Raw genomic sequence first — 16854 nt, forward strand, 5'->3', positions numbered from 1 at the left:
ATAGATAATGAAAGGTTACTCTAGTCACACAAAGTCTATCTGATTGACCAAACTAAATTACTCAGAATTTCACATTCATCTGTCAGTTAAATATAAGATGAATTTCAAATAATTAAATGAATGATGTCAATTAAGTTTAGTATACTACTAAAAGTTGAATTATGAGCGTTTTGAAACAAATAGCAAACAATATAGACTTACACATAGGATGTATTCTATAATTACACTGAGTGAGGACTGCTAATGAGATAATTGAGGTATAATTTTATCAATGCTTTTATTCTTCTCACTTCAAATTATTTTACCTGTAGTCTAGAATAAAATAGGTTTGTTATATATTTGATTTTGTAACATACATTATTATAAAGTATGAAATACAAACAGCTATTTAGAGGAAGCATTTGTGAAATGCATTTTTGGTGAATGTATTTTGACTTTGTAATCAAAATTAAAAATTAAAGCTCTAAACTGCACAGAAGAGAAATGGATGAGGATTACTATTGTGCTAGAGTACAAAAATTCCTTGTTCAGCTTCTTGCTAGAATAAATTCTTTACACAAGGGTAGCTATTCATTTGTATTTATTCAGTTCTGTTCATTTTCTGCTCAGTCAATAGCTTTGTATTGTATTTACTCTTGTCATAATGTACTAATTACTTGCCAAAGGCTCTCAGTATTTTTTTTTAATGTAAAATGGTACATATAAGCTTTGGAAAAGTGAAGCTACATAAAGAGCCATTTTGGTTACCCAAAAAGAGTGCTCATTCAGTAACTCTTCCCTTGTTACTTATTTTTGTGAACAACTCTTTTCCTCTCCTAAGTTAATAAACTTAGTGAATGCTTCAATGCATTCAAAGATTCAGAACATTCTTCTAGAAGTTATAAAGTAGGCAATGGGCAAATCAATGCTGACGTTTTATAAAGAGCTGATTTCATTGTACAGGACTTAAAAGTCTCTTTGGAAAAGGGATCTACATTTTTGTGATTTATAAAATATAGAAACTATAGCCATTATAGTTTGTTTCAGGTGTTCATAATATACTCAAGGAAGTGTCAACGTAAGGTCAAAATATTCAGATGAAAAGTGAAAAAATGTAATCACTTACATTATGTCAAGCATTGGAATGTTTTGGAAAAATCTAGAAGAGTAAATTTTTGTGCAGAGAATTTGGCAACACTTACATACAAATAACAGTGTCTGGCAGAAAACATGTTTTATTTGGAGAGCTGGCTTACCAGTAGATAGCTATATGTTATAGAACTAATTTTGCAACACAATATTCATATGCAACTCATACATTTAAAATACGAGAATATAAATAAAATAATATTAAATTCTCCATGAAGCAAACTTTTTAAAGGTTCTTGAACAAAACAACTTTGAAAATGTTACTGAACAACAAACTTTGCTCAAAGATGCAGCATTATGGTCAATCAATTTGGTGCATGCTAGTTATAGAGTTTCTGAAAATTTAACCTCAGATTGAAACCCTTTTAGTGATAGTTTTTAAGTGATTAGTTACAGATATTTTATTCCCTGATGTAATAACAGTCTTACTAAATACATTATTAAAGGAAATGTCCTTATAAGCATTTTTATAAATCACCATTTCTCCATTCTGTCAAAAAGAGTCACCCAGACTTGTCTTATGTTCTGTTGTGGTTTCTCAAGTCTATAGAATATTGTCTTAGCCCTCTACCACCCATCTCTCAAATATCTACCTCTGAGATAGAGGAATCTGGATTCTCATGTAACTGGCTCAGCATGCAATTAGTTTATCCCCACTCCTGAAAAAATAGCTCAAACCATAGAGGGAGGCTATAGGTGAGGGTGCGTGTCAGACATGGAGAAGGAGATGTTTTAACACAGCGGGAATAATAAAGTCAACTAAGGTTGTCTTTTATCATAAAAGATACTATCTGTTTGCTAGATTCGCATCTCATTTCCAAGGTCAGATTTTACTTTTCCTACCAATATGTATTTACCTTTCTTAGAGTCAAAGGACCGGAGGCAATATTATATACCAATAATTATGTCTCCATAATTATTGTGGAGACATAGTGAATGCTCCACATTCACTATGGAATGTGGAAGTTGTGGGAGCATATTAAGCAAGTGTTCATAAGTAATTGCTGGCTGTGGGGAATAGAGGGACAAATAAACAGTAAAGGAAGAGGGATAATGTTGCAAGGTTCATTCACTGTGCAAACAGCCCAAGTAGGGTACAAAGTCTACAATTCTTACCTCCTCCCTTGTTTAAAATGAAACCTGCATGTGACATTTTGATATTTTGAGGTTTCTCCCCCCTCTTCTTTACATTGCTGAACTCCTGATGCAGTCATCTGGAAGTCTCATAAGTAGGTGAAGTGGTTGTTCACTATGTCACTGTATGATTGATTTCATGTATGTCACTGTATGATTTTGAGAACATAGGAGAAACTCCTGTGCACACTACCTCATGCAGTCTTGCCAAATTCACTTTTGAAGAAATCCTAATGCCATAGTTAATGCTTCATTGTTTTTCCTCAAGCCAAAGATTAAGTGCTAATGCAAATACTCCTAAGGAAGGTAGTTGTTGACCTATTATCAGTCACTTATACCTTAGTGGGAATGAGTTTGACAACAGTTTACATAGAAAATAATAAATGTAAAAATCGCTTTCTGATTTTTTTCTGAAACTAATAAGTTTTCAGATAAATACTAAATTATTTGAACACATTTTAATTGAAGAATTATCTTTACTATTATAGCTAATATTTATTGAGTACCTGTTATATGATAGGCATTATTCTAAGATTTGGTAACCACAAACCTGTATGACATAGATATGATTATTATTTTCATTTTACAGATGAGAAAGTTGAGGCATACAGAGGTTAAATAACTTCATAAAACTTACACAGCTAGTATCTGAGCCGGGATTTGCACTTATCAGTCTAGTTCTAAAACCTGCACTGTAAACCACTCTCCTACTCAATTCTTGTCTCAAAGGTATGATGGCTGAAACATGTGGGAGAAGGAAAACTCTGAAATTATTTTAAAATGTTATTATACCAACAACTATTACCATATGGATACAATTCTTTTATACCAGTGCCTGATGGAACTCTACTATGCTTACAATGATCTGAACATCAGCAAAATGGGATAATTAGACCCATATTAACATCAAGTACTGACTACTCGGTGGCTGATAAAATAATTTGCTTCACTATCATCTTTATGATTATTGCCATCATTGTCATCATTCTTTATTGAGAGCTTATCAGATCACAGGAACCATGTTTATTACTCTATGTAAGTGATCTCATTTAAATTTCAAGGAGTCTTATAGGTGGTTATGATCATTTCCATTTTAAAGATGAGAAAACTGAGGATCAGAGGTGCTAAGGTCATGGAATCAGAAAGGATAAAGCTAGCATTTTAGCTTGTCTGCCTTTAAAGCTTATTTTCTTAACCACTTCACTATGCCCAAAATTCTAATACTATTAATACTTCTTGTCTCACCACCACCAAATACCACTCACTGAGTGTCATCTATGTGCCAGGAAGCCTCTATCAGGCTAGTCCTATGTCACTATGTCAGTGGCTCATGGGCCAAATCCAACCAGCTGCCTGTTTTTGTAAATTAATTTGTATTGTCAGAGGCAATTTTACTCTGGTGTATGACTTGAGGGAAAGAATAGGTAATAAAGTTAATTAGTTCTGGCATCTATAACTGAAGCCATAAAAAAAATAATAAAGTTGTATTGTGACACAACCTTGCTCATTCATTTACATATTGTCTATAGTTGCTTTTGCACTAAAAGGCAGAATTGAGTACTGGCAACAGAGATCTGATGAACTGCAAAGCCAAAATAATTGACTATCTGGCTCTTTACAGAAAAATTTACTGACCCCTGCCTTAAACCATCTTGCAATGTATGTATTATTCCCATTTTAAGATGAACATGTGAGAATTCAGAGAAATTAGGTAATATGTCCGCCCAAACATTAAGGAATAAGAACTCAGTGAAAAGTGTAGGTCTAGAGGACTCCAAAACATTTTCCTTTTCTTCTCTTGAAACTTACAACAACAATTTTTATAATTACCATTTGCAAGAGATTTCCCCAACAACACATGGTTAACAATTTAGTTTTAAATGTTTGATGCTGGTATTAAGGACTTTAGACATTTTCCCTTAGAAAAATATTAAATTTCTCTTACCTTCTGATAATTTACTGTACTTAATTCCTTGAGGGTGGATGCTTAAGGGCTTATCTGCCTTATTCTTAAAGTGAACTTTTATGATGTCTCCGACTTCAGCATATAAAGTAGGCCCAAGAAGTCCTGTGAAAACAAAGATTTAAACTATGTCTGTATTCAGGATCACCAAGGGCAGAGCTGCTAAGCAAGAAAAACAAACAGATGATACCAAGAGCGACTGCTACCATTCCTCCTGGTCCTGAGGCTGACCTGCTTATCTTCAATCTAGAAGGTTTCAGCAGCTCATTAACTCAACATTACGTGTACACAGATGAAAACAGAATGGTAGAAACACTGGACCCAAAAGAAGTCAAGAGAGTAGAAGAAATGTCTGACCATGTCCAGCCCACTTTGACCCACTGTCATTCCTTAGAGGTAACTGTCTTTGCTTAGGAAAGATGTTCATTTCAACTACAGAGGGTGATGTGAGAGAGTAGTTACTTTAGAATTCTCTGATGTGGGAGAGCTCAGAGACCTAGATACATTGAGAAAGTAAATCATACAGCTCTCTAGCTCCAAGGCAGGAGTAGGCTTGATATATCTAAGGAACAGTAAGGAAAAATAGTATGGTAAGAAAGAAGAGATGAGGTGAATGGTGGGTGTGCAGAACAAGGGGGGCTATGGTAAGTACTTAAATTTTCTTCTAAGTAAAATGGGACATTGCTGGAGCATTTCCTTTTTTTTTTTTTTTTTGAGATGGAGTCTCTCTCTGTCTCCCAGACTGGAGTACAGCAGCACAATCTCAGCTCACTGCAACCTCTGCCTCCCTGGTTCAAGCGATTCTCCTGCCTCAGCCTCCCAAGTAGCTGGAATTACAGGCACACACCACCACACCCAGCTAATGTTTGTATTTTTAGTAGAGATGGGTTTTCACCATGTTGGCCAGGCTGGTCTCAAACTCCTGACCTCAGGTGATTCTCCTGCCTCAGCCTCCCAAAGTGCTGGAATCCCACTTAGGCATGAGCCACCGTGCCTCTTCTAAGTGAAATGGGACATCACTGGAGCATTTCTAAGTAAAATCGGAAATCACTTTGTACAGCAGAGACATAGCATGATGTATATTAAAAGTTCATCCTAAAACAAAAAGTTCATCCTAGCTGCTGTGTAGAGAGTAGTCTGTATAGTGACAAGAATGGAAGCGGAGAGATTAGGCAGTATGGGAAAGAGAGCGCAGAGGACTGGGTCAGCACTTGTAGCAGGACGTGATTTGCAGTCATTGGATTCTGGACATTTTTGTAGGTAAAACAAACAAGACTTGCTGATGGATTGCATGTGGCTTGTGTGAGAGAGAAGTCAAGGATGACCTCAAGGTGTTTTATCAGAACAGCTGGGCAAATGATGTTATTAGTTACTCCAGTGGAGAACACAGCAGGGACAGTAGGTTAGGGGTGTAGAAATCAGGAGTGAGGTTTTACTTTCTACATGCCAGGCACTGTGTTAGAGTTTCTGACTACATGGATCAAATACAGTTCCTGTCCTGAAGGAGCTCACAAGCTAGTTTGGAGATAGATGTATGATAGGGGCAGTTGCTGAGATATGAGCAAAATACCACAGAAGCAGAGAGGATGCAGCACAAATTCTGTCGGGGAGTTGGGGAAAAAGTTGATGGCTGAGTCAGAATTTGAGGAATTATATATAGTCAGCTGTCCATGACCATAGTTCACATTCATGGTTATACATCCATGGAGTCGACCAATTTTGGATCAAAAATATTAAAAAAGCAACAATAAAAAATAACAACAGTACAAACAATACAAATAAAACTATAATGTAATGGCAATTTACATAGCATTTACATTGCGTTAGGTATTATAAGTAATTTAGAAATTATTTAAAGTATATGAGAGGATATGCATAGGTTATTGTAAATACTATGACATTTTATATAAGAGACTTGAGCATCTGCAAATTTTGGTATCTGTGAGTAGTCCTGGAACCAATCCCTGCAGATACCAAGGGATGATTGTACTAGAATTCCCAAAGCGTGGTCCTTGGAATCTCTGCATCATAATCACCTAGGGTCTTACTAAGAGGCAGATTCCCAAATATCACCTCAGCTTCAATGAACCTGAGCTCAGGAGGTGAAACGGGAATCTGGACTTTCACATGTGCTCCTTGGTGATCTAGATGTCTTTTAAAGCGTGAGAATCTATCCCCAAGAGCCCCATTCCAGACAGGTGACAGAAATCAGCTGCTGTCATTTCTGAGCCATTCATAGGATTGGCTTCTCTCCATTAGAAATCCTAGAAGCAGGAGAAGGAAGTCACAGCACTTGTGGAATTCAGCCAGCATTTGTTTGCAGTGGTGATGATAATTATAACAGAGCTTTCATGTCCTGTTTCCCTTAATACATTCAAGCACTGTAAGTCCGTACATTAATCCTCACATGTTTGTAAGGTAGATATTAAGATCCTCATTTTATGGATGAAGAAACTAAGCCTCAGAGAGTTTAAATATCTTGCCTAATATTACACAGCGTCATGGTTTGAGTTGAGTATGTCTGACTCTAGATAGTGACTTAAATCATCTCTTTATACGATACCTCCACCTTGTATTTATTCCTTTTTTCATTCCTTTATTTATTCAGTGAATATCGAGTGCCTGTATTATTCTAGGCTTTAGAATTGCAATGGTGCATAAGAAAGTAAAATAGATACACTCACTCCCTGCCTTCAGAGAGCCTATAAAAGTAGAAAATTTTAGGCCGGGCGCGGTGGCTCAAGCCTGTAATCCCAGAACTTTGGGAGGCCGAGGCGGGTGGATCACGAGGTCAAGAGATCGAGACCATCCTGGTCAACATGGTGAAACCCCGTCTCTACTAAAAATACAAAAAATTAGCTGGGCATGGTGGCGTGTGCCTGTAATCCCAGCTACTCAGGAGGCTGAGGCAGGAGAATTGCCTGAACCCAGGAGGCGGAGGTTGCAGTGAGCCAAGATCGCGCCATTGCACTCCAGCCTGGGGCCTGGTGATGGAGGGAGACTCTTTCTAAAAAAAAAAAAAAAAAAAAAAAGTAGAACATTTTATAGTTCTATAACTTTATAAGTTGTTATAGTATGAAAGACAGATTTTTAAACAAATGATCACACAAACATTCCATTTAAACCTATGGTAAATATTGTGAAAGAAAAGGATGGAATACTCTGAAGAGTATTTGACAGGAGAATCTAGTCCAACCTTGGAGGCGAGTTGGGAAATTCTTTTCTGAGGAGTTAATGCTTTAACTGAAGTCCAAAGGCAGAGTGGCAAAGGGATGGGCAAAGACGTTCTGGAAAGTGGGAGTAGCATGTGCAAAGGCCCTGAGGTGCCAGAAAATGTGGCCTATTCAGAGAAGTGACAGATAGCCAGCGGGGAGGCAGAGCTTAGCATGTGAAAGGAAGGGGCAGAAGATGAAGCTGATGGCACCCTCAGAGGCCCATCGCAAGGCTTTGTAAGCTTCTTAGACTTTTCCCTTTAGCCTAAAAGTATCTGTAAACCATTAAAGAGTTTTAATCAAGGGTGTAACATTGACCAGATTTTGGTTTTAAAATCTCTGGCTGCATTTATGGAGGATGATCTGGGAGGAAACCGAGTGGAGAACATTTGAGAGAACAGACAGAAGGCTCCAGGAGAGAAATGGTGGTAATTGAGATAAGATGAGATGATAAGGAAAGAATATATTAGCAATCTATTTAGGAGATTAAATAGTTGGAACTAGAGGATGGATTGGATGCGGGGTGGATAATGAGGGACATCCGTCGCCATGGATGACTGATGAGGTTATGGTTTGGGGAGCTGGGTGGAGAAGGGCACTATTCTCGGAGAGGGAGGACACCATGGGAGGGCTTTGTTTGGTGGATGTAGTGGGCAGAATGACGTGCTTCTGCTGAGATGTCCACATTCTAATCTCTGGGACCTGGGGATATGCTAGTGTATATGGCAAAAGGACTGTGTATCTATAATTAAGAATCTTGAGATAAGATTTTCCTCACTGTCCAGGTGGATCCCGTGTAATCACAAAGGTCCTCATCAGAGGGATGCAGGAGAATCTGAGTTAGGAAAAGCCTGGAAGATGTAACTCAGCTGGATTTGAAGAGGGAGGAAGGGGCCATGTGCCCATGAGTGTAGGCAGCTTCCAGTCACTGAAAAAGACAAGGAAACGATTCTCCTCCAGGGCATCCAAAAGGAATGCAGCTCTGCCAATACCTTGATTTTAGCCCAATAAAACCCATTTTTGGACTTCTGATCTGCAGAAATATAATTGTAAGAGAATAAATTTGTGTTTTAGCCACTAAGTTTGTAGTAGCTGGTTAGAGCAGCAATGGTAAACTCTGATCCCTGGGACAGAGGTCCTGCCTTTCCCTATCCGTATCTTGCCAACCACAGTTGTCCTGTCTCTTTCCTTGAACTACTCGGCCTGGAGTTTATGCTGACCTTGTGCCTGAAGCTTTTTGTTTGTTTTTATGTTGGCTCTACACAGGACTGTGGGGGTTACAAAGTTCAGTCCTTATTTTAAAGACAGTTAACAAAGCCTGGACAGTAGGAATGGAGGGAGGCAAAGATGACTTGCCCAAGGTCAGTCAGTGGTCTGATAGCATTCCTGGGATCAGAACTGAGATATCTGGACTCCTGAGCCAAAGCTCTCCCTGTTCCTTTCATGGGGCAGTTTCAGGCCCCCATCTTTATAGAATAGTCCAGATGTCTACACATCTTTTGACTCCTGATATGTCTGACTTCACTGTCTGACTCTACTCTTCTGGCTGCTGATGGAAGTTTCCATGGACTATTGGAAACTCTGTCCTGGCTCCTGATGGAAATTTCTGTGGACTATTCCCACCTACCCCAGCTGCCAAGGAGCCCAACAGGGTGCTGACTATGCTGCCAACTGTGTGCCACATTTAGTTGCCATGGTTCTCTTGCTTGGCTGATTTGTTTGTTGGTATCACATGGCTGCAAATACCAGATGTCCAGAGTAAGTCTCCTAAGTTATTTAACCCAATAAGACCTCTTGCTTTAGTGGACAGTTTGGAGTATTTATTCAACCTCCCCTCCTGCCTCTTCAGAATTAAGGCAAAACAAAAGGATGTTTTCATAAATGCATGCTAAATACCTTGAAGCATGTAGGGAAACACATGGCTAAATGGTTTTCAAGCTGCTCTTTAGCTCCTCCATCAGCCAGATGGCCTAAGATCCTTCACACCCTCTCCTCAGTGCCTAAAGCTGGATTGGGGAAAGGAGTGGCCTACTTCAGAGCTTGGGGAAGGCAGCACAGCATGTACCCTATTTAGTGCAGTTGTGGGACTGGAAAGGACTGCAGGAGGTCGGTTAATCCAATCCCCTGCTCTTAGGTGAACAATGCATTACATTAATACAAGGCAGTCGTTACTGCAGCTATTTCAAAACTCCTTCAGGGACAAACATGTTATAATTTGTCCCTGAAAAATGTGGAGACTCAAAACTAGCCAATTTAATTAATTAATTAATTAGAGATGAGGACTTACTTTGTCACCCAGGCTGGAGTGCAGTGGTGTGATCATAACTCACAACATCCTCAAACTCCTGGGCTCAAGTGATCCTCTTGTTTTAAGCGATCCTCTTGCCTAGCTAGGACTACAGGCATGCACCACCATGTGCATCTAATTTTTGTGTTTTTAGTAGAGACAGGGTTTCACCATGTTGGCTAGGCTGTCTGGAACTCCTGATCTCAAGTAATCTATCCTCCTTAGCCTCCCAAAGTGCGTGAGCCACCACGCCTGGTCTCAATATACAATTATTTAAAAGTAAAAGAATATTTAAATGCAGATTTGTTTTAAATTAAATAAATATATAAATGAACACTTGTGAAGAATATATAAATGAGTAGAGAAATATAGATAGACATCTATAATACAATGATATATATGATCTGAGGTATGATTGATAATAACAGCAACAATAACAATGTAGCTAACTTCTGAGTGTTTATTACGTGTCAGCATTATTACAAATACTTTGTACTTGTTAACTCGATTGATCCTCATAACGTCTTCAGAAGGTAGGAATTAATTCAAGGTACTGGGGGCATATAGAGAGGGAAGATTTAATTCTGCTGGTATTGAGGGGATGTCAATGTAACTTCAGACAGAAAGTAGCTTCTGGGTAGGTAGTAGTGAAAGCCTTGGTTTTGGATGAGACTGGAACCCTGGGGAAGAATATCTGGTGGGAATACCGAGCAGGAGTGGTAAGAGAGGTCTGAGCAAACTCAGGGGAAGTGGCACCAGAAAAAAAACAGGTAAAAAGAGAGCTCCAAAAGGGAAATGGTTAAATGTCCTAGTAACGTCTGGTAGTCAACGAACACAGGCTCTGGCATCTCAAGTCATGAGTTCCCTTTTGTGAGAGTAATTTTAGTAGACTCATTCATAGTAAAGCAGATTAGGGAAGGAATATAGGCGAAGAAATGTAGAGAGTGATATACAGCCCTCATACAGAAGACTGGTGGTGAAGGAAAGGAGAGAAAAGGAAAAGGCAGGCAGGGTCAAGGGGAGATTTTTTTTTCTTTTCCTAGATAGGCGTTAACCTGAACATGGTTTGGTTTGGTTTTGTTGTTGATTTTTAACTGAAAGGAAGACTCCCATTGAGTAAAGATGGAAGATTAAGGGAAATGAGAAGAGGCAGGACAGCCTGGGATGATTCTGGGAAAGACGGCAGGTCTACATTTGACTGGGGAAATCAGCAGGTGAATTACTGACAAGGGGACTCAACTGGAGGAAGTTCTCCCTTGATGGTCTCTATCATCCCTGTGTAATATAGTATCATAGTTAAGATATTAGAACACGATTCAACCCAGTCTTCTTGATAAAAGGAGAGAGGAGGAAAAAAGATTTTCTTTAAAAATCACAGCTATTGGCTGGGTGCGGTGGCTCACTCCTATAATCCCAGTACTTTGGGAGGTAGAGGTAGGTGGATCACAAGGTCAGGAGATTGAGACCATCCTGGCTTACATGGTGAAACCCCATCTCTACTAAAAATACAAAAATTAGCTGGGCATGGTGGCATGTGTCTGTAATCCTAGCTACTTGGGAGGCTGAGGCAGGAGAATAGCTTGAACCAGGAAGTTGGAAGTTGCAGTGAGCCAAGATCTCATCACTGCACTCCAGCCTGGTAACAGAGCAAAACTCTATCTCAAATAAATAAATAAAAAGTCATGGCTATTGTATATATCACATTAAATAAACAAGAGAACAGATGGGAAAGAGACACAAAGGAATCAGTCCTACATAGTTCCTTTGAATGAATCTTGGGAGCCAAATGAAAGCAAAAATCATTCTGTTAAGGCATATCCGTGCTCATTAAACTAGACCATAATCTCCATGAATGCAGGATATGAGACTGTCTTGTCCACTGTTGAATCCACAGTACCTAACTCAATGTCCAGCCCATACCAAGTACTCAGTAATAGTTTTTAAATGAATTGATAAAAATTCAAACACTTAAACATTTTATTTAGCTATTTTAATCAGGGTTAAAAACAGAACCAGCTTCATGGGTATGTGACCTGGGCAGTTTCACAAGGCCCATGCTCAGAAGGGCCCCTGGCTTGGATTAATGCATTAGTGATTAACAGTCACTACTTTGAAATTTTCAATAATATGAATAAGAGGATCCACATTTTCGTTTTGCACTGGGCCCCACATGTTATGTAGCCAGTACTTGTTAAAAAAAACCCACAACACATTTCTATAAAATTTCAGTAAATGGATATTTTAGATGGATATGAATGCCAAATTACCTGTAGAAATTTATCTTTAAAATTTAAAAAAGTATATTTCAGGCTTACCTGAAATGCTAGATTGTGGTTTTTCTTTCTTAAAATATGGTTCATACTCTCTGTAGACAATTTTCTTGAAGGAAGTTGCAGAATGATTCAAACTGGAAATAAAATGCAAAAACTAATTTGAAAGGCATATTCAACATCCATTTCTCACATTACAAAAAAAGTAGTTCTCGCATATCCTCAGACTTCTAGTAGAATACTAGTATCTTTATTTTATTTCAGAAGCCCACAGTTTTAGAAATATGATTGATAAAGTTAATGAAATAATTATTGGTCTCTTCAAAAGTATCCTGTTGTGATACCTATTTGTTCACAAGTTAATCTACCCTAATATCATTTCTCAGAATCAATTTTCTAAAAAGAGAACCCAAATCATAGTGTAAACCCAAACTTTAGGTTTAGATTTTACATGATTAAAATATGACCAAATCCTTTATGAATAAATATATGAGTCGTTCTTCAACTGATCAATCAAATGTAGTTTTAATCTACTGAGGAACATCATAAAAAATTACTGATTTGATGGAATTGATTTCTAGTTGAGAGGTGAGAGATGGCTAATTGGGTAAAAGCCCTGGGATTCATACTGGAAACAAACAAATGAAAAAACTGTTTTGGACAGGGTAAGTAACTTGTCCAAGAGATACAGTTGATAAATGGCAGAACCAAGATTTCAAAATGTGAAACAGCTGCATTTATCATTAAAAAACAACAACGACAAATAGAAGACAGGCAGCAGGGAGAGCTGTGAGTGGTGGGCTGCTTTCCTGTTGCTGTTGTGATTGTTCTGTGCCTCTAAAGGCACATCATTCTTATCCTTGTCTCCAACTCAAAGATGAGGTTAAAGGAAAGAGAATTTGGAGAAAATACCTAACAAATGTCTAAAGTCAGTTGATCAGACTGGCTTTGTTTTGCTTCCTAATGCAGGGACAGTGGCCCAGCCATAATCAAGACAAAACACCATCCACATATGCCATGACTTCTGTACAGCACAGTGACTACAATGCGGGCTCTGAACTCAGTGTCTGGATTTGAATCCTAGATCTACCTCTTCGTGTTTTACCTTGAAAAGTTGACTTAATCCATTTCTGCCTTACAGTTTCTACAACTGTAAGACGGGATTAATACTGAAATCTTCCTCACAGGATTGTTGTATAATATTAAATAAGTTGATATGTGCAAAAGGCATAAGAAGTGACATACTAGAAACACTCAATACATGTTAGCCCGTAACGTTATTTTGTAAATGTAATGAGTTAGTCTTTAGCTTTCAGGTTTTCACAGAAAGCAAAAACAAATCTGTAATTATAGTAATGCTCACAAATATTAGTATGTGGAATACAGGAACTGTGTTGATGTGTGGGGACAGAATTAAAGGACGCATATAAGTACTTTTAGAATGGCTGGATGTAGAAGGTAGTGGATTCTCCGTCACTGGCAGCATTCAAGTAGCAATTAGACAACCACTTGGTAAGATCATTGGTGCTGAGGGCAAGGGGAAAAGTAGAAGTAGAAACATGGAAGTTAAAACATGGAAGCAGAAAATGAATTAAATGACCTCTTAGAATTCCTATAACTCAAGAATTCTAGGATTCTATGTACTAATGTCCCTAATGTGGAAGTCCATTTTTATTTATTTACTTTTGGTATAATTGAAAAGTTATCGTCCTCCCCTGCCTCAGATCTTTAAATACAGAAATGTAGATGATAGTATAAAATCTTCACTGAAAAATATCAGTCTCTAATGTGGAGTAATTTCAACAGAGAGATGTTTTCTAACATGTTTTACTGAGTATGCTGTGTATTCATACTGAAGTATGTCTATTTTGATCTGAACAATTTTTATTGGAAAATAATCTGATTAAAAAGTTACAGATGATATGATTTCAAACAATGTATATGATGAGTTTTCAATTTATAAGGACGGTTTAAAGATGATTTGTTCATAATCACAAAGTTATATCAAGGTAGAACTCTAGAAGGAAAATGTATGTACATCTTTTCTTTAATATGTCTTTGTATATACGTGTGAGAGACTAAAAACATTTTCTTAAGGAATTTTTGAAAGTGTTCACCTTAGACTTGGAGCAAGAATAATAGATAGTTTACCTTTAAAAGGCTTTGTCCTGCTAATATTATATGAAATAAGTAGACAGATTTCTGCTTTGTGCTAAAATACACTTTGGCAAAAGATGGAGTTGTCTATGTTGATATTCATCTAGTAAGTATCGTAGCTCTAGGGGCAGAACAAGTTAGAACAAGTTCTTAGTTTAAGCAGCCAGATACATGGATTAGATGTTTCGTAAGAAAATACTAGGAAGAAATAATATGATTTGGGGTTAAACAATATTGACAATTTGTCTAGGTTGCCGTTCTATGGTTTTGACTCAACAATTGCTACCAGAGGAATGATTCTCCAGAACTTTGGAAACTTACCCACAGAGTGAGGGGACAGAATGACCAGTCGTGGTTCCCTGTGTACTTACCATGTGAATCTGACCTTTGCCCTATGTGGTACTGCCTCCAGCATTTTGCCTGCTATTTTCAATGCTAACTACAGACAAAAGAAAAACTCCCAAGCATAAACACAGCATGGTACAAGAAAGCCAGAAACCCAGTTTGCATTCCACTCATAAGCAGGCAAGATTAGTGTTAGAAGCACTGTTATTTCCTTTGAGGTTTTAGCTTATGGCAGTTCCCTAAGGATGTGAGTGTGACCTAGATTATTACTTTAAGGTATAATATTTAAGATTATTATTTTTGAAAAGGCGGGAGCTCTTATTATTATAAGACCAAAATGATATGTAGTACATTCCAAAATAACCCAATTACAATGAAAGTTTTTAAAGGGTTAAATTATACACTAAAAGATCTCAAAATGTTGCATTACTTTTTGACAGATTACTTTGGTTTTGTACTTGTAAAAGAGGAACACATCTTTCATAATAAACTGTGATGTAAAGAAAAAAAATGAGTCACACTAGCTGGTTTACTATTTAAAAAAATGACTAACTGGAAATATTGAATAGACTCTGATTTTGTTAATTTCTGAGAAGTCTTATTTATAACATTCAATTAGAAAAAATAGTTTGCAACTCAAGGATAGTATTTTATATGAATTAAACCTCTTCTTAGTTACATACACCTTTAAATAGCTAGGGTAAACCATATCCCAGAATATGATTAACAGAGAGAAAAAAATTAAGAGTCACTTTCAATAGGATAAATAAGTCAAATATGAAGCAGAAAAAAGGTGAAAGTACAAAAATGTTGTATTTCTATGAACTGATGATATTTTGAGATGGAGTCTTGCTCTTTTGCCCAGTCTGGAGTGCAGTGGCCTCATCTTAGCTCACTGCAACCTCCTCCAACCAGGTTCAAGCGATTCTCCTGCCTCAGTTTCCCGAGTAGCTGGGACTATAGGTGTGAGCTAATTTCTTTTCGTATTTTTAGTAGAGATGGGGCATCGCCATGTTGGTCAGGCTAGTTTTGAACTCCTGACCTCAGACGATCTGCCTGCCTCGGCCTTCCAAAATGCTGGGATTATAGGCATGAGCCACTGCCCTGGCCAAACGAATGATACTTTGTAAATCATTTATAAATCATTTATAAGGCAGCAACAAAATTATATGACAAAAAGCACAAGGTGTTCATTTTTAGTTTTAGAAGATGAAGCTATGTAGACAATGGAATAAATAATATGTAACTAGGAGTCTCATAAAAATACTGTACAACTAAAAACCTGGAACAGGAGTTTGCAGGAAGAGCTAATGAGGGAGCAAGTACCTGGAGCCTTTGAATTAACCAACACATTAACCCAACACAAACATACGAACAAAACTGTATTGAAAATAAACTCTTGAAAGCAACATCTAACCAATCAAATTTAATGTTTTCTATACCCTCAGAATTATAAACTGTATTATTGGAGACAAAATTAGCATCCACCCAGTTTATTTAATTCTGTACTCTCCTGTTAGTTATATTTACTTACCTGAAGTTAAATAAATAAATAAATAAATGACATTGCAAAGGGAATGTTCTCTAAAAGAAATAGAGTATCCTCTCTAGAGAAGCCCACCCAGACTCCACACCTGAGTTACCTTGCGTTTGTGGGCTCAGGTCGGTAGCTCCAACTGATGCCCTGAGCAGCCACGTAGAACTGCCTTAGCTGTGCCGCTTCTGTCCCTTGGCTTCCCCAGCCTACCCAGCTGGTGCCCAAGACCACCAGGACCCAGACTCGTGGACAGCCTGGGAACATGCTTCCTTTCCTGCTCCCGCTGGCTGCCACCACCCCAGGGCCTGGGCAGCGCTTGCCGAGCTGCTGACTAACCCCACTCCGGGCTGTCCCAGCTGCAATGAGCCCTGGAGGCTGTGGGTGGCAGCGTCCTCCTCCCATTCGGTTCCTCCAAACTGCAGCGGCAGCCTCTGGCTCTTTCTCCCTCCCCTTTTTCTGGGGCTTTTCTGGGCGGGGGCTTGGTGAGATCACTGCTCCCGGTGACCAGAGGTATTGGAGAGCAACCAAACTAGTGATTGTTTACTACAGGTGAAGAAGGGGCAGAGATCAGTGGCTCTAGCAGGTGGGACAGTGCCCAGGGATTCATGAGCCAGACAAAGCTGTATTCCTCCAGTTCCACCCGCCAACACCACGGGAGCAGTTGCCCCTACCACTCACCTGAAGCCTGCTTGGGTCCAAGCTCACACTTGCAGAACCGTCTGTGCAGTGCAGTGGTTCCCAACCACCTTAAGCAGATGGCTCCCCTCTTGATCTGAGGGAAAGGGTTTTGTGCCCTGTTACCAGCACTGAAACACTATTTT

The 16854-nt window shown here is 38.5% G+C and overlaps 1 protein-coding gene across 4 annotated transcripts in view; it reads right to left on the reverse strand.

The window, feature by feature from the left end:
* The window catches only part of F5 (coagulation factor V), a 70825-nt gene extending 54292 nt beyond the window's left edge, over window positions 1-16533 (reverse strand). For all 4 annotated transcript variants that reach the window (XM_037740508.1, XM_037740509.1, XM_037740510.1 and 1 more), the window contains exons 1-3: window positions 16140-16533; window positions 12040-12131; window positions 4208-4330 (exon numbers count right to left, since the gene is read on the reverse strand). In XM_037740508.1, the coding sequence (XP_037596436.1) occupies window positions 4208-4330; window positions 12040-12131; window positions 16140-16435 (511 nt within the window). In that variant the 5' untranslated portion in view covers window positions 16436-16533. The remainder of the gene's footprint in view (window positions 1-4207; window positions 4331-12039; window positions 12132-16139) is intronic.
* Between the last annotated feature and the right edge of the window lie 321 nt (window positions 16534-16854).

Source organism: Cebus imitator, unplaced genomic scaffold (genome assembly GCF_001604975.1).
Source record: "Cebus imitator isolate Cc_AM_T3 unplaced genomic scaffold, Cebus_imitator-1.0 Scaffold84, whole genome shotgun sequence".
In the NCBI taxonomy this organism is placed as follows: domain Eukaryota; kingdom Metazoa; phylum Chordata; class Mammalia; order Primates; family Cebidae; genus Cebus; species Cebus imitator.